General features: G+C 41.8%; 1 protein-coding gene across 4 annotated transcripts in view; it reads left to right on the forward strand.

Annotated features, from left to right (window-relative positions):
- The first annotated feature begins 820 nt into the window (after window positions 1-820).
- BCKDHB (branched chain keto acid dehydrogenase E1 subunit beta) overlaps window positions 821-18,633 on the forward strand; it is a 76,219-nt gene continuing 58,406 nt past the window's right edge. The window contains exons 1-6 of one of the 4 annotated variants that reach the window (XM_084826982.1): window positions 821-1,100; window positions 5,182-5,263; window positions 9,461-9,538; window positions 12,530-12,598; window positions 14,895-15,028; window positions 17,377-17,532. In XM_084826982.1, the coding sequence (XP_084683108.1) occupies window positions 5,257-5,263; window positions 9,461-9,538; window positions 12,530-12,598; window positions 14,895-15,028; window positions 17,377-17,532 (444 nt within the window). In that variant the 5' untranslated portion in view covers window positions 821-1,100; window positions 5,182-5,256. Of the gene's footprint in view, window positions 1,143-5,181; window positions 5,264-9,460; window positions 9,539-12,529; window positions 12,599-14,894; window positions 15,029-17,376; window positions 17,533-18,633 lie in introns of all 4 variants that reach the window. The other 3 variants (XM_084826981.1, XM_084826983.1, XM_084826980.1) reach the window with 3 other exon arrangements.

The following is an 18,633-nucleotide window of genomic DNA, read 5'->3' on the forward strand; positions in this document are numbered from 1 at the left end:
TGTGACTGAACAGGGCCTACATTTTTATAGTTGCATTCCTGGCTAGGAGTGTTCCAAATCAGACCATTAGCCTCTCTAACTCAAACCAGACATTGGTCCATCTAGCTCGGGATTGTTTCTACACTGCCTGGCAGCGGCTCTCCGGCGCTTCAGACAGGGATTGAACCGGGGCCTTCTGCATGCCAAGCAGGTGTTCTATCACTGACCTACAGCCCTACGCTTGTAGTGGCAGGGCAATTTCTTACATGTTTTAAATTACAGAAATCACATTTTCCTCAGCAAGTAAGACCCGAGAAAGTGCACGAAGTCGCGTTCTGGCTTCCCACCTGGCTTTTCCTCCTTTGCCCTTGTTTTTGCCCCCAATGAACGACCCCTGCGCCGCGTGCTACCCCTCCTTCCCGCGAGCTCGAGCTCGCTCGGTCCTAGGAAAGGAAAGGAAAGGTTCCTCCTGTGGAAGCACCGGGTCATTACTGACCCCTGGAGGGACGCCGCTTGCGCTGGCGTTTTCGTGGCAGACTATAGCGGGGTGGTTTGCCATTGCCTTCCCCAGTCCTGACTACCTTTCCGCCAGCAAGCTGGGGACTCATTTTACTGACCTCGGAAGGATGGAAGGCTGAGTCGACCTGAGCCAGCTACCCGGGACCCGGCTTCCGCTGGGATCGAACTCAGGTCGTGGGGAGAGTTTCGGTTGCAATACTGCCGCCTACCACTCTGCGCCACCACCCCCCTCCGTCAACCCCACCGCCCCAGCAGGGAGGGCTCCGATTGGTCCCTTCTCCGTTCACACCACCGCCAATGAGAAGGCCCGACGCGGCTCCTAGAGGGCTCGCGCTCGGTGTCACCGAAACAAGACCGCGGGACGAGTTCCGCCTTAACGGCCGACATGGCGCTCCTCGGGCTCGCGCTGCGCAGAGCGGCGGCGTCGCCGACATCTCGGCTGCCGCGGCTTGCTACGGGGTCTCCGGCCCGCAGGCACGCGGCGCATTTCGCTTTCCAGCCGGACCCAGAACCCGCCCAGTATGGTGAGAGCGTCCGCGCTGCGGGAGGGGCGGCCAGCCCCAGAACCCGCCCGTCTCTGGGTCTGCGGAGACGCGAGTCAGGTAGCCGGCTTGGAGCCGCCCTCGACCCCAGGCTGGACTGAGGTGGTAAAAAGTCTGAGGCGATCGAGCAGGTTGTATCACTTCAGCTAGAGGGGGTGGGTGGGGAGGACAACGTTTCCCGAATGGCCTCCTCTGACACCCCCGCCCCCAGCACAGCGGTCAGAGTATTTCATTAAAACCGCTCCCCCGGACGTACTGGTTTTCTCTTTGTAAGAAGCCTTTTTAAATGCATTTGAAAGGGGCATTCCGTCTCCCCCCCCCCACGTCCTGAAGTGGTACAACCCGTTCTACCATCTCCCCGCTGACCCTGCTGCTTGTGCAGACTGAGCCTCGGTTTGCTCTCTGGTGGCGCTGGGTTGTGGTTGTCTTGTGAATGGGGCACAACAATATTTCAAGCTTCTTGGCACTTACTTTCCTCCCTTCTGGAGTGGCAGATTCCCCTCCTCCAGTTGCAGTGCTGCAGGATGGTAGGGTTCCCAGAGGCTAAGAAGGACAGTCACACTTTCAGAAATAGCTGTGTAGAAAAGAGAATTTGGGCAGATGTACGTTCTCATATACAGGTGAGACAAAGCTGTACCTGCTGAAATGCACAGTGTATTGTTTGCATCTAGTCATTGGCAGCTGTAGACTTTCCTCAGTCTCTGTCCTTTGTGGTACAGAGTGACTTACTTATTCATTTAAAATATTTCTTGGCTGCCTTTTAGGGCAGGAGCCCTCCCAAACGGGGGTACAACAATAAAACACATAATAAAAACTGATGCGGTATTAAAAAACAGTAAAAGCGCAATAAAAACAGGAACAGCAGCAAACATTCTGAAAAACAGCAAACACCAGCATAAAATAAAACTTACAACAGGCAACTGAAGTCACAACCCAGTCCTATAAAACATAATCAGGAGAAGGCCATAGTAAAGTAATACATTTTCAGGGCGTTCTTAAAAGCCTGCAGTGATAGGCTTTGGTGGACCCCTGATGGCAACTTATTCCAGAGGTGTGGGGCCACTGCAGGAAAGGCCCTCTTTCATGTGGTTGTCCCCCTAATTGCTCTCACAGATGGACAAATGAGAAGGACCTCTCTTGCTGATCTTAACGTGTGGGCAGGGTGATATGGGTGAAGGTGATCCCTCAAATCATTTGGCCCCAAACTGTTTAAGGATTTAAAGGTCAAAACCAGTACTTTAAATTGGGCTCGGAAGCACACTGGTAACCAGTGCAGCTGGTGCTGTATAGCTGTTACATTATTATTATTATTATTATTATTGATAATATTTCATTTCTGTACTGCCCCAGAGCTGAAGCTCTCTGGGCAGTTTATAGCTGAAACTTTCTGTGTGGTTTACAATAATTCATAAAAAATACACCAACAAAATTACAAAATACAACATTATGATAAAAACAGTATAATGTTTTTAACATACAAAATTGAAAACAATATAAACAGCTAAAAATAGTTCTAGTAAACATTAAAAAAAATAATATATAGCATCTGCTGACTGAGCAGGTCTGATTGAATCGCCTCACCCCCACCGGCACTCAGGTGCTCACACTGCACCAGCTGAAGTTTTTGAACCGTCTTCAAAGCAGCCCCACATACAACACAGTACAGTAGACGTCGCTAGTGCATGGATAACTGAGGCAACATCTATACTCTGCAGATAGGCTGGTATGTTAGCTGCAGCCCTAAGCTGGTAAAATGCACTGCTGTACACTGCAGCCACCTGTGCTTTCCCAGTTAGCGCAGAGTCCAGGAGAACTCCCAGACTGCACATCTGGTCTTTCAGAAGGAGTGCGATTCCATCTAAGACCAGTTGTCAACCTGTGCCCCAGAGTAGTTGGTTTCCCAACTCATCTTGTCTGGATTAAGTTTCAGTTTGTTTACCCTCATCCACCCCAAAACAGCCTTCAGACGCTGGTTCATGAGTTCGATAGCCTCCTTGGGATGTGTAGATGGAAACTTTATTTCAGGGTAGGCTGCCTCACATTGGGAAGGGATTTTCTTACATTTGGGTCTGCTTGATTGTGGAATTCCTAAAATAAACATATTCTTCTGTCTATTGCTGTGGGAGAATGAGAGATGTTACTGAAAACCAAACAACACATCCCTGTGGGCAGGAATGACAATAAAAATAATCCCTCCCCTTCCTGTCCAGAGAAAGTGCACAAGCTCCTGTTTTTGCGTCTATCTTTTTTTTTTTTTTTTTTGGTAGTGGGTGGGAGAGGCATGATTCTGCCCAGTTGCAGTTACCATAAAGTCTTGAATGTGTCTGTTGTTTCTTTTACCCTTCAGGCAAAAGAAATATGCTGTTCTGTATGTTGCTGCTGCGGAATGACAGATGTTACTGAAAAACACTAAACACCACACACCTGTGGGTGGGAATGACAGTAACGTCAAAATAACCCACCGTAGTTGTCATGTGTATGTAGTGTGTAATGGCATCAATCTGTCATGGTTTGCCTATGCAAGAGTTAAAAGTTTGTTTTTTTTTATTAACATGTTTCTTGAACATTTACATATACTGGAATGAATTCTTGAACTTGGCTTGTGATGCTTCCTAGTTTGTAGATAAGCTCACTGATATTAAATAGGAATTGCTTCAATAAGGCTTCAGAGCTATAATGATTTTAAAAAAAGTGTGTATGTAGAATGGCCAGATACAAAGGAAGAGAGCTCCTGTACAATAAGCTGCATCTGTCAGAAATTCCACTTGCATACATGCTTCAGGCTGCAATATTATACATGCATAGCTGGGGGCAAGCCTCACTGATCTCAGTTTGAGGAGACATGCATAGGATTGTGTTGCTAACCACCCTTTTGTATACACAGATGATGGCGGAACATACATACTCTGAATGCATGTTCATATGTATAAAGAATATTTGAGTGTATATTTTGAGCATGGGTGTGTTCACATGAATGTAAGCAAACACAATTGGGTACTTCACAAAGGGCTGTTCTGGATGATGTGGTACCTTTACACTTTACTTGCCCTTTACTAGGTAGAGAATACAGTTTCTTCTCCCCCTCCGCAAGGAAGTTGGTTCTAAAAGCAGCATAGAAATAACTAATAAATAAATATAGTGTTGCTATATGATAATGCTCCAGCACAGAAAAAGGATTCCAGTGATTTCTGCATGAACTATGTTGTTGGGTTGTTGTTGGTTTGCCAGCCCGGTTAGAGTCCCAACACAAATAAATTTCATGCTGGTGGCTTGGCCCCAGTACTTGTCCCTGTGGGACACAAGGCTGGGTTAGTTCTGGTGGGAAGGGGACTACTGCTTTTTGTGCGCAGAGGATCCTCCTGAGGATGGAAGGGCTCCTTCTGTTTGCTGGAGGCTTTTGATCCAGCAGAGCTTTCTTGCTGGCTGAATGGGGGAGGAAGTGATCTTTGCTGATTTTCCCCCTTTCCAGCAGTCCACTATAGAAGGTTGGGGTACTCCAGAACAATGGAAGAGATGCTGGAGGGTGCATGCTGGAGGGTGCAGTGGGAGGGGGGAATCATCAAAAATTGCCTCCTTCTCTTTCCACCAGCAGGATCATTCTGGTGGGGTGTTCCTGCCGAACAAAAACTCTGGATCCAACTCGTATTAATGCTGCTATGCATTTCCTGCAAGTGTGTAATGCTATCCCCAGGATTTTAGCATTGTTTTGTAGCAGGTGAATCAGGGCTTGATGGTTGTGGTTCACTCCAATGTAGGATACCCCTTTAGATGCAGTAGCACAAATCTGTTCTTTATGCTAATGTTAAAGACTGCTTAAGATCATGCTATTTGATTAAGTACTTCAAGCTGCAAATACTGGCACTGTGGCTGTGTGTAGGAATATTTGTCATAAATTGTATACTTATGCATATCTGGGTGAGAATACCCGGGATGGTGACATTTCATTATTCCAAATACTGTTATATGCTTGTTAGTTTGTTACTACTTCATTTTGTATTGCATCAAAGTCAATGGGAATAACTAAGTGCAAGAATCCCTGTTTAATTTGTTTGTAGTGGCAGAAGTTAACTTGTCATTTAGTATCTAGCAAGGTTATTTAACAAAATATTTTGAAGATTCTGTTTTGTTAAATATTTTTCAGAATTCCAGCATGAAGTGTTAAGATTCCTGATGTAGCAAAAGTTAGCCGATGTACAAAAAGGACAATCAGATATAGATGACTGGTGAGCACTGCACATCTGTATACTTAGGCCCAAGCTACACTTGATGGGCTGGATACAGACTTGTCCCTCTGCAAACAGAAGGGTGCTTTCCATTAGTAAAGGGAACCAGAATCCAGCAGAGGCTTCCCCACTCAAGGAGGAGAGTTTCCCAACCTTTCTGAACAGTGTAGGAGGTAGCGCTGGATAGAGATGTGAAGGCAGTATCAGAGGCAGTATGCCTGTGTATGCCAATTGCTGGGGAACATGGGCAGCAGGGTGCTGTTGTGCTCGCATCCTGCTTGTGGTTTCCTGGTTGACAGCTGGTTGGCTACTGTGTGAACAGAGTGCTGGACCAGATGGACTCTTGGCCTGATCCAGCATGGCTCTTTTTATGTTCTTATGAAACAGAAAAATAATGGAAAAATTGAGAAAAAACATTTTTTTCCATTCTTCCCCCCTGAAGGGCTTGTTTTCTCTGTAAATTGAACAGCTTTGGATTATAAAATATTTTATTTTAGAATTTTAGACGCAGTGTTTATATACTGTTACCAAGACTTTACTCCCTCCCAGTGATTTCTAAAAACTATGTACTAAGACTTTTATAGAAAGACTAGAGATGTAAAATGTCTGGAAATAATGAAGCCATGGGGAAAATGATTTTTTTTAATTCTCTGTGTAAGATTCTCAGCATAGTTATTTCTCCAAATTCTTATTAAAATTATTATAGAATAATAGAATAGTAGGGCTGGAAGGGGCCTATAACATGATCGAGTCCAATCCCCTGGTCAGTGCAGAAATCCAAGTCAAAGCATCCCTGACAGTTGGCTGTCCAGCCTCATCTTGAATGCCTCCAGTGTGGGAGAGCCCACCACCTCCCTAGGTAATTGGTGCCATTGTTGTATTGCTCTAACAGTCATGATGTTTTCCAGATGTTCAGCCAGAATCTGGCTTCCTGAAACTTGAGCCCATTATTCTGTGTCCTGCACACAGGGGTGATCGAGAAGAGATCCTGGCCTTCTTCTCTGTGGGATACAATGTATCTTTTACTGATAAACATTTTGGGATGCTCCAAGTCATGCTCAGTTTCCCAACATGAGAGTCACCATATCATATAATGGAAGACAATGTATGTTCTTCACAGTTTGGGTTTTGTTCTACACCTGTGTTTCTGGACATGTTTTCCCCTGCCTCCAGGTCTTTGTGCTTCTTCTGGCTTCTAGGATGATTCAGATGTTTCAGGGACTACTTGCTGAAGTTCCCTCTGGTCAGATGTAAACTAGAAACCTAAAATATGTTATGTATAACTTGGTTTGCTCATAAAGTTAATCAAGTCTGTTGTATTAAAATTTTAAAGGATAGTTTATTCAGACAATAATTCCAAAATTACTGAGTTCACTTTTTAAAGTTTTCAAATGTAATAATAATTTTGTGAGCAAACCAAGTAATACATAATATAACTTTTAAGAACATAAAGGCTGCTTTATGTTCCTAAAGCAGTCTTCCTCAACCTGGTGCCCTCCAGATGTTATGGACTACAGCATTTCTGACCAGTGTCCATCCTGCCTGAGGCTGATAGGAGCTGAAATCCAAAATACGTGGAGAGCACCAGGTTGGGGAAGACTGCCCTAAAGCAACTAAGGGCACAATCCTATGCAGGTTTAGACAGATGAAAGTCCTACAACTCCCAGTATTCCCCAGCCAGCCATGCTGGCTGGGGAATGCTAGGAGTTGTATGACTTTTTTCAGTCTAAACCTCCATAGGATTGCGCCTGGAGGGAACAATCTTATGGCGGCTAGTCAGCAGCTAGATGGCCATAGGATATCTGGTTTTCCTGGAATCGACTTTGGAGCCCTTGCTCCAAGGTTGGTTCCCGGAGAACCAACCTTCCCCCTGTTCCATGCTGCCTTGCAGGCAGCGCAGAATGGCCTTGCGTTCTGTGCTCGGAAGAGGAGCACAGAGCGACTAAAGCGGGGTGTTCTGGGGGGCATTCCAGGGTGGGGAAGGTGGAAATGTTGTTATGACACATCCTGTGTGTCGTCTGGCAGCCTCCTCCCCCGCTCCACCTTTCTGTGGCTAGACAGCCGAAATTGGCTGTCTAGCCGCAAATGCAGGGCAGGAGAAGCGCAGAGGGAACAATCTCTGATTAGATAGGCGGTCGCCTATCCCCATACAGTCAGGGCCAGAAATATTGGAACAAGCTTTTTTGCTTGTTTGGTCATGGAGTACCCAGGAAACAGGCCACACCTGGCCATGCAGCTGGTTGTCAGCCATTCGTTCTATTACTTATGAGCCACCAATGAGGTGTGTGTGTGTATGCCACTGGCTGTACTTCCTGAATGGTTAGTGCCGCACTTTTGTCAGACCCCTTGAATTACAGCTGAAAGTCCTGACTTCGCTCCCATCTGGGTGTGTTTCCTTTCAACTTCAATGTGGTGGTGTACAGAAGCCAACTGCCAAAACAGTTATCCTTGTTCCAGTATTTCTTGCCCTGGCTGTAGGATTGTGCCCTTAGAATCTTAAATTTTACTCTCTTTTTCAAAAATTAGGAGGAAATTTGTGCAGAAGCAAAAAGAAATGAGGCTTCAGTGGTTGCATAGTTTCCTTGCTTCCTCTTAAACCTTGCAGAAAATGTTGCTAAACAGAATCTGTGTAAATCTGTTTATCTTACATTATGTATTGGATCACAGGCATGTTTTTTTTCCTTGACTGTGAGTTATTGTGTTGTTAAATTTGGAGAGAGAGAGAGGGAGGGAGAGAGATTTGACAAAGTACACAAAACATTATGAACCTGACCCACCCATGACAGATGTACCATTAGTTCAATGTACTAGTAGAAACCTTAAGACTTTGGCCAGAGATGAGCTAGCCTACTTGAGCACTGATACTTAGCCATCAATAACAGAAAGAATTGGAAAGTGAAAGGAGTCACACTTGCCACTTGCTTTGTTAGTTTTGCTGCATCCTTGCCTTCAGAACCCTCTGGAGACAAGGAAGGAAATGATACAATTAAGTTAGTTATATTGCATTCTACTTAAAGCAGACAATCATAGAATCATAGAATACTAGGGTTGGAAGGCCCTGCTCAGTGCAGGAATCCAAGTCAATGCATCCCTGACAGAAGGCTGTCCAGCTTCATCCTGAATGCCTCCACTGTGGGAGAGTACACCACCTCCCTAGGTAATTGGTTCCATTGTCGTATTGCTGTAACAGTCAGGAAGTTTTTCCTGATGTTCAGCCAGAATATGGCTTCCTAGACACATTGGACAAACATTAGAAACCAAAAACTATCCCTCTAAAACAGGCAATGGCCCATTTCGTGCTTAATGGTAATCCAGGTGTTCTTTTTTTAAATGCTGGGGGTTAAAGTGAGCAAGCCAGTGTGGTATTGCATGCGGCAATACTCCCACTTGGTTCCTCCTGACAGTCGATATGACTAAGCAAGAGGAGCACAGAGCAGCCAAAACTGGGCATTCCAGGGGCCATTCTGGGGGCCTTCCAATATGTTGTACAGCAGCCGCCTCCCCCGCTCTGCTCTCCCGTGGCTAGAGAGCCACAATTGGCTGCCTAGCCGAAAATGCAGGGCAGGAAAAGCGTGGAGGGAAGAATCCCCTCCGTGCTTCTCCTGCCCTGCATTGGATAGGCGGTCACCTCCAAGTTTGGAGGCGGCTGCCTGTCTGCATAGGATTGCATCCTAAGTGACTTTAGATCTGTAAAGAGCGCTAAAAAATAAATATTGCTTATTTTTCCATGAAATTCCATGGGGGGGGGGCAGGACCAGAAAAAACGTTTTTTTTCCCCATGGCTTCAACATTTCTGGAAATCTTACATCTCTGGTGCTGTGGGCTGCAAGAGGAAGGGGAATCCGAAAAAATGGCCACTTTGCCCCCTCCCTGCAGTGCCAGTGGAAATCTGGATCCAACCTGATACGTTTAGTTTGAGTCTGTGAAGCATCTAACTCCAGTCAGTAACGTAGCACAGTGATAATTCTTAACCAGCAAGAGAATCTTGCTCCTTATCTCATGGACAATTGATGAAGTATAGGTAGTGAAAAAGAACTGTAAATAACTGAAGACGCTGAGTTGTGACAAGCCTTAAAGTTTTCCAAATGGATCAGACTATTCAGCTGGGGTGGAAGCCAATATTTCAAGTATTTTTAAGAACTTGCTAAATTTACTTGAACAATATGCCTTGTTTAACTAAATAATCTATTTGCACAGGCCAGACACAGAAAATGAACCTTTTCCAGTCTGTAACAAGTGCCTTGGATAATGCCTTATCCAGAGATCCAACTGCAGGTATAATTTTATACTGTGATATCTATGGAGATATTTTGTTAGAAGCCTCTTCTGTTGAGTTCACACTCCTTAAACTATAAATCTGAAATCATGTGAAACATATGTTAAAATGAATTAATTTGATCTCTGTATAACAAAAGAATAGAGTGGAATCACCAAAACTGTAGATTGCCATGCTGGTCAATTAGAAAAAATAAAATAAAAAACAATATGGTAATATCTTGTCACGAAGTCAGGTGCAAGCTTTTAAGTTGTGCATGTAGAGGATAAAAACATTCCTCTGTTAGACATTGTTGGTTTTGTAAAGAGCTACTAATGTGGTTTCTCTTCTAACCACATTTTCCTTCCTTCTAGTAATAACAATAGACAGCAGAAACAATGTGCTACTTATATGAATCTCAGTATACCCCGGTTCATACTTGGATACTGTGTTGTTTTTAAATTATTTTTTAATTGTGAAATTTCAACAAAACAAAGAGGAAAAGAAAATGTAGCTACATAAATTTGAATATATCAGTTTTATTACATGCATATACAGTGTATGTGTTAGGGATGTTGGAGAAATCTGCAATGGAACCAAATGAGTTCACATTTTGGTGAATTCAAATGGCGGATTCTGCAGCGGACCGGCTTCTACCTGTCGGGCGGATTCTGATAACTTGCGGACTGTTTTTCTAACTTTCCTGATTTTACGCTAATTCCATCATTAAAAATATGCAAAATGTTTTAAAAACAGCCAAAAATTCGCATTTCCCCATAGGCTAAAACGTGAAGATGCACATTTGGGGGATTTGTTCATTTGGGATTTGTGCATTTTTGCATGTGCGAATTTGTGCTAATGTGCATTTGCGCAAATTTGGGGGAACTAGAAAAAATCCGGTTTCTGTTGATGGGTGGACTGCAGAATGAAAGGTGCCTGATAATCTGCAAAACACAGATGGAACGAATTTTACACAATCCATACATCCTGTGTGTGTATAAATACAGCTTTCTAAGAATTATACATAAACTTCAACAAAAGCAGACCAAATATCCATATAAGTATCAATTTGCAAGTAGTGTCTATATACCACCTATTGAGATGTTGAAAGCATAATTAGGTCTCAGTCTATTGCATTATAGGAGGTGAGTGTTTATCCTTCCAGTGTTGTAATGTCAGTCTTTTAGCTCAGTGGTCTCCAAACTTTTTGGACACCCGTATCAGTAAAAATGTTTTGAGCACACATCCCCAATATATGTATACTTATTTATAAATGATATATATATGTACTAGTGTACTAATATGTTATGTACATTATAAAACATACACAAAAATAGAAATTAAAAAAGGATGAGATAAAGATGAAATTAACAATATTTTTAAAATAATGTATTTTATTTATTAACAGTATAAAAAACCTTTTTGCTCTTACTAAAAATGTTATTAATAATATCTTTTAGTGCGAGTAGTGTGACTGGATATGCTTCACTGTTTTTTAAAATCTTGGTTTAACACTTCTTGATATAGCGATTTGAAGGTCTGGTTCTAAGTTCAGTTTATTTTGATACTTGGTTTTAATGGCTGTCATAGTTGAAAAGACACCACACATAGATATGTAGATCCAAATGGAAGAAGTGCATCATTGGCTGTGCTTACTAAGTCATGATACTCATTTTTCAATTCCATTCAAAGGTTTTTGTTGAAATTCAGTTAGTAAATTTCCATCTTCTCTCATGTCAATCAATTGTTCTTGTAAACTAATCAGAAGGTGTTGCATTTTTATATCTTTAACAAATGGGTTCAAAACCCACTGAAACTCTTCATTTGGAAGATTTTTAAACAGGTTAGAAAATTCGACTTCCAAGGTTTTTAAGTATGCAGATATGAGAGCTTTTATAGGTGACACACATCGTTTAACTCTCACATACCCACCTTCGCTTGGTTTGCATGACAGAACAACCCCTGAGCAAGGATTGCATATTCAAAAGGGCAGCCTCATGTGCCCCTCACACACTGCAGCCTCACCATGGGTTAAATAACCCACAGTGTGCTGTTGTGCTGTGTGAACAGCCCCACTATAGGTTTTTTGTGTAGTCAAGGGAAAGGGGTCATGTTACTCTCCACCATTCCATTTCAGTGTTGCTCTGGCTGTTTATGGCTATGTCTTTTAAATATGGAACTTTGACGATACTGGTGATCTTGCAGTTTGTTTTGAAGCATTGTTTTTGGCTCCAGTTTATTTTCACTAGAATACAGTCGTATTTGCTGGAAAAATACATTAATATATTCTTATATGTTGCTGCTAAAAATTAGAAATCAGGAGAAGGGACTTTCGTTGAAGTCCGTTAAAAAAGTAATATTTCTTTTAACAGAGACAGACATACTTCATCATTTGTGTAGTTCAGAGGTGACCTACTTCGGGGCGTCTGGGGCTTATTTTTGCCACCCTCCCATGGGTCAAGAATTCTGCATCAGCAACAGAAAAATTGGTGGTTTACGGCCAAAGTTTGGCAATAAACCACTACAGAGGGCTAAATTTGGCCTGTTTAGCCCTCAGTAGCAGTTTTCCACTGATATTCAGTGGCAAACCACAGTTGTTTTTTTTACACCACCACCAATTTCGGCAAGGTGGGCCGTATTGTGTTGGCCACCCCTGGTGCAGTTGATTAGCCACTTGTGCTTTAGCTTTATTTACAAAAGCTGTTTAATATTTTTTTATTGCTCATCAAATTAGTATTGTAGACTATAATGAAAAGTATGGAGTGGGGAAGCAGTGAGGTTGAATTCCTTTAACTGTGAATCTTGATTAACCAACAACCAATTTTGCTTTCTTGTTTAAAATTAAGTATTTTATTTACGAAATACAAGGTAACAACTATATAACAAAAACATCAACACACGCAGGTGGTTTTATAATATTCATCACAGGTTCTATAGTATTTTAAAATTGCCAACAACCATTTTGCTTTCTTGAGCAAATATTTATTTTACACCTTATTGTACACTTCCAGTAATATTCGGTGAAGATGTATCCTTTGGTGGAGTCTTCAGGTGCACTGTTGGCTTGAGAGACAAATATGGTGAGTTCACAGCTTCTGTAACCTGTCATATTGCTGTTATTGTTTCTCTTTTCCTCCTTGCATCAAAATAATAAAAAAAATGTATAAGAAGATTTCACTTGGGAAGTTGTTCTTTCCATTTAGTAGAAGTGACCAGAAGACCCAGCAGCTGACTGCAAAGTTTAAAATGGATGGAGGGAACAATCCTATGGCCGCTAGTCAGTGACCAGACGGCCATAGGATATGTAGTTTTCCAGGAACCAACCTCGGAGCTTGCGTTCCAAGGTTGGTTCCTGGAGAACCAACCTCCCCGCCCTTCTGCGCTGCCTCGCAGGCAGAGCGGAATGGCCCCATGCTCCGTGCTTGGAAGAGGAGCATGGAGCGGCCAGAATGGGGCGTTACTGGGCGGGGAAGGCAGAAATGCTGGTATGACACATCCTACGTGTCGTCTGGCAGCCTCCTCCCCCACTCCGCCTTCCTATGGCTAGACAGCCAAAATCGTCTGTCTAGCCGCAAATGTAGGGCAGGAGAAGCACGGAGGGAACAATCCCCTCTGTGCTTCTCCTGCCCTGCATTGGATAGGCGGTTGCCTCCGAGTTTGGAGGCGGCCGCCTATCCCCATAGGATTGAGCCCTAAGTTGCTAAGAGCATTACCTTGACTTAGGAAGTTACTGAAAGTTATTGGGTTATTATACCTCCTGATTTTTAAGGGCTTGTAGCAGTGTTGTAGCTGTCATATCTGTTTGCAGTTATGCAGGCTGCTTACAGGACTGTTCATTCTCTGCACCAGTATATCCTGTATTTGACACTTACAATATTATATTAGTAGTAATTAAATAAATTTGGTTATTTTGTATGAAGGTGTTAGATGCCTTTTTCTAGAACCAGATTCAATACAAAATTTGGAGCCTGGCTTAGAAATATGCTTTTAAAAATATATATCAAATAAGGGAATCATGTGAATCTCATCCAGACACCAGATTTAGAACAAAATTCTGCAGGTGTGGACTGGCACGAGATGAACTGTGATATACATTTGTATTATAAGTGGAATATGTCATGGACTTTTCATCTAGAATAATTTTTGTTAGATATCGTTGTAGCTACAGGAATTGGAAACATCTGGCTTCATCCTTGTGCGTTTCTGTGAAAACAGCTTGCTTTTATTGAGCATTGAGTTCTGTTGTTAGGATAATGCTTTTACTTGTCATAGATGCAAATATGCTTTTGAATCAGAATAGGCATGGTTTTCTTTAGGGCCTGTTATAATAATATAAGAGACATGAACAGTCCCATTTACCAAACAAGAGGGAGATCATAGATGGCTAGTGATGACATTTTATATATTGTGGTGTCAGAACTAGCTTATGATGGCTAGTATACTATAACATGCAGAGAACTTTGGATATGCAAGTATGTTTGCAGGCTTCTGTTTTCCACAGTATGTGTTACATCGAAAAGGAGAACTTGCACATTTCTCCTCCATGCACAAACATTGTTTCTTAGCATGCTGTAATGTGCCAAGCCATTTTCAGTCAGAAATAAATAATCAGAACTCCCTCTAATAGCAAATTCAGTTGGTGAGTGCCAACAGGATTGGATCTAAAACAGCACCACTGAGAAACAAGAAGGAAGTATTCTGTAACTGCAGCATTAACAAACAATTACTAATATACATGTTCCTTTTATTTTAAAAATGAGTTCTTTTTCTATATGACTGTTTATTACATTTCTATACAGTTCATTATGCTGATGTCCACCTGTTGTTCCTAAGCCTATCTCTAACTCTGGGTATTAGTATTATTTGAATAAAACTAAGGTACTCATACCTTAAATTTTTCATAAATATATCAAACTATGGTTTTATGTGCCAAATTATATAGGAGTTGAATCCAAACTTAACCAACCTTAGAGTAGACCAATTGAAATAAACGGGACTTAGCTTAGTCATGACTTATGCTCCATGTATTTCATTCAGTCTACTGTAAGTAGTCTAAGTCTGGATCCATCCCAATACCTTTGTGTTTTAAAACTAATGAAAGCTTGGGCTTGATAAGACAGTAGTTATTGCATATATTTAATTTTGCCCCACATTTTAATTATTCCTTGTGGGTGGGGGGCATTTTCCCCATGGCTTCCAAGTATAAAAAAATTGATCTTCTCTGCCCCACTACTTCTAAGTTAAAATTTATTCATTAAAAATCACCTTCCAAGCCCCTGTGTTCATCAAATAAATACCTTGTATTAAACAACGTTATGCTGTACACCATATAATTTTTTTAAAAAATTGTAAAGAGAAAATCTCTTATTTTTGTAGGTAAAGACAGAGTGTTCAATACTCCTTTGTGTGAACAAGGAATTGTAGGATTTGGCATTGGAGTTGCAGTTGCTGGTGCTACAGCCATTGCTGAAATCCAGTTTGCTGACTATATTTTCCCTGCCTTTGATCAGGTTAGTAGATATTTTAAGATCTTGAGGATGAGAAGAAAAGTTCATTATTATCAAACTGTTTGAAAGTGTACTCAGAGATGTAATGAGAATGTGATCAGGGATGGGACTGAACATGAAGAAGACTTAAGTGCAGTTCATAAATGTGTCTGTGCTAGATGGAATTTCCAAAATTCAGGGGTATTTTGCATGTTACAATAAGCATCAAAGTGTGTATGTGTGAATAGTGATGTAGGTTTTCTGGAAAATTTTGAATTTAGGGTAATTTGCTTCAGAAATTTTTCTGATGCCTTACAGAGTAATCTAATTTAGCATGTTTATTTTACTTGTATTTAGTAAACAACAAAACTAAAAAAAGTACCCCATGTTAATTTTTTTGTTTCAGTACACCAGAAGTATTTGAACTGAAATATTTGAGGGTGAAAAATTAAAGTAGGGGTAAAGTGATTTAAATGCTATGTTGTGTAGAATTTTTATTGAAATACTTGTAAAGAGGTAAAGGTAGCGGGCAGCATCCTGTTAGACATTAGTGCTAACATAAACTACATTGTGCTGGTATAAGCGACTTCTAATGCAATACCAGTAGTGTTCATTGGTACAATGGGTTTCCCTGGAAAACAGAAAACTCTGTTGACATTGCGTTAGAGGTCACTTACGCTAGTGCAATGTAATTTATGTTAGCATTAGTGTCAAATAGGATTATTATCATTATTAACATTTATATCCCTCTTTGAAACTAATCCCAAAGTGGCTTACAAAAGAATAAAAATGAAGAAAACAAACATAAAAAAAGATCACATATGCACATATAAGTGTGCATGATTTGCTCATAACCGCTCATCTGTTCTAACAGAATTCATCTCTTCTGAATTCAGCTCTGGCGGGGCACCCTCAGTTTATTCATTTATTACATTTTTATACTGCCCAATAGCCAAAGTCCTTTGGATGGTTCACAAGAATTAGTTTCACTGTCACTACTTACTAGGTTTATTTCATACCAAGACATATATGTGTTGCAGTGACATATGCATTCATTCTCAAACTTATTAGGGATAACTACCTGAAAAACGTATTACCACTTCGAAACTGCCAAGTTTGCCTAATATTGTATTTGAAACTGGGATTAATTCATTGTTACTAATGAAGTTATGAAATACATTGATGTGGGGCAGAAATTTCTGAAATGGAAAATTTTCCAGTAATTTATTTTTCTTTGGAAAATTTTCAGTTTTTGAAAAATGTCTGCCCCACTTCTCTGTATGTGAACGCACTGATGCTTGTGTTTGCTGCTGCTTCTCCTAATAAGCGAAAAGGGAATTCACAGCACTTCCATGGGCAGATGGTACAAGCTCAGTATGCACCTCTGTAGGGGGATGATGTGTAAGTTCCCTTTCGCGTATTACAACAAGTGTTGAAAAGCAGAGGTGTGAATGCATTTGTGCTCCTTTAAGTACTTGTAATGTGAAGGAGCTCTCAGTGAAAAAAGTAATGAAGGATGCAATCCTATGTATGTTTAGACAGAAAAATGTCCTACAACTCCCAGCATGCTGGTTGGGGCATGCTGGGAGTTGTAGGACATTTTTCTGTCTAAACATGCATAGGGTTGCACCCAAAGTGTGGCTAATAGCTGAACATTAGTATTCTCTCTCTTACTATAGTACTCAGAGTTCAGCTCCCAAGTTCAGTTGTTGCATATTTGATAAAATGTGATCTGTTAAAGAAACAATAATAAACAACGTTTGAGGATCCAAGCTGATTTACAATTTTTGTATGAAGGAAACAGGTACTAGAAAGCTGTGTTACATCTAAGCTGGTTCAGGGGAATGAGTAAGAAAACAATGTCGTAATATTTTAGTATTTGGGGTGATATCCAACAGTGCACCAAAGGAAGGCAAGCTTGTGCAACATATTTGCTTTGCTTCCCCCCTGCAACCCCTTGTAACCCCTGAAAAGTCTTTCCAGGTCTGGGGCACCTACCAAATATTGTGGCCTTTGTCTTATGCAGCTACAATGGGAGGGGGAAATAGCTAAATTTGGGAACCTTGTGCGACTAGTGCAAGATTCCTCCCACCTGATTTCAGGTGATTCTCCCCTGCTATTGCAGCCCCATAAAAGAGACAGGCCACAATGTTTAGTAGGTAACCCTGAACCGTGCAGGCGGTTGCGGTGGGGAGGAGGGGAAAGGGAAGGTCCATTGTGTGATTTAACCCTCTGTTCACACAGTGTTGGTTTTGAGATTTGGGATGTCTTGTTTCTGCTTAATATTGTATAATAGAACATAAATTGTCTTGGAAGCATGATATGAATGGATAAGTACATGCAATATTAAAAATACATAGTTTTTCTTTCAGATTGTTAATGAGGCAGCAAAGTATCGGTATCGCTCTGGAGATCTTTTTAATTGTGGAAGCCTCACAATTAGAGCTCCTTGGGGTTGTGTGGGTCATGGTGCATTATATCACTCTCAATGCCCAGAAGCCTTTTTTGCTCATTGTCCGGGACTAAAGGTACAGTAATTAGATAAATGGATTTTATCGTAATTGGTGTGTGTTTACCATTCAGTAGCTGTTTTTCATGGAAGATCTTCTGTGACTTAAGGCATTGTTGCATTAACTTGTGCATGGATATAGTGATGTACATAGATTGTGTGGATCTGCAAAGGCAGTATTTGTGGCTTTTGACATGCTAACTTCACTTTTTCACATGGAAATTCTTTAGCAAAGTAATTCTGAGGACTTCAAAACCTCTTGAATTGGGCTTGTGTCTTTGGAGCAGGAAGCGCTGCCCTGTTGTACAGGTATGAAGAAAAGTTGCAGCCCAGTTTGAAAGAGCTGAGGTACATGATCAACACTTTTTTTCCTGTAATTAGACTGCCTTTCAGTGCAGCTCTGGTTGGAGTGTTTAATTTCAAGTAGTGAATCACATCTCTCATTCAGCCATTTAAAAACCATCCAGCATAAAAATCCTTAGCATGTTAGGAAGATGAACTTATGAAAGCTGCAGGTAGATCCTAAGGAGATACTAGCCCTGTTCAGACATCACGCTAAGCCATAATGGTTAGGAGTTTTGAGCAATGTCTGAATATGTCTGGATGGTGTTTTCCCAACCATGGCGGTTTATTAACCATGGACTAAACATGGTCACTAACCACTTGCTGCAAAATGGTTAGTGGGCTCTACCATGGCTTAGTGTGACGTCTGAACAGCAGCCTCTGTGGTTAATTGACAGCTGCCATAGAGCTCCATGGCAAGAGTAGCCAAAGAAGGAGTAGCCACTTCTGCCTGAGCAGCAAATCTCTATAGTTAAGATCTGCCTAGCAGCAAATGATTTGGCTGCTGCAAGCCTGCCAATATGCCACCCCCGGCAACAGCGCATTGCATGCCAGCAGAGAAGTGAGCATAGAGCTGCAGCTTTTGGCTGCTTGTGCCCTGGCCCACCGCTGCTAGGGCATGCTATGGGCATGGCCAAGCACCACGATGTGCGATGGCACCTGTTACAATGCAACTGCAGAGGCATCATGGACCTCAGCACTGTGCCTGCAGCATCATAAAGTTGACGGAAGCGACGGAAGTAGATTCCTGATGGCTGTCCCTGTCCGTTTGTGCTGC

This window comes from Heloderma suspectum, chromosome 1 (assembly GCF_057233095.1).
Source record: "Heloderma suspectum isolate Gila_16-S chromosome 1, 16-S_ref, whole genome shotgun sequence".
Classification (NCBI taxonomy): domain Eukaryota; kingdom Metazoa; phylum Chordata; class Lepidosauria; order Squamata; family Helodermatidae; genus Heloderma; species Heloderma suspectum.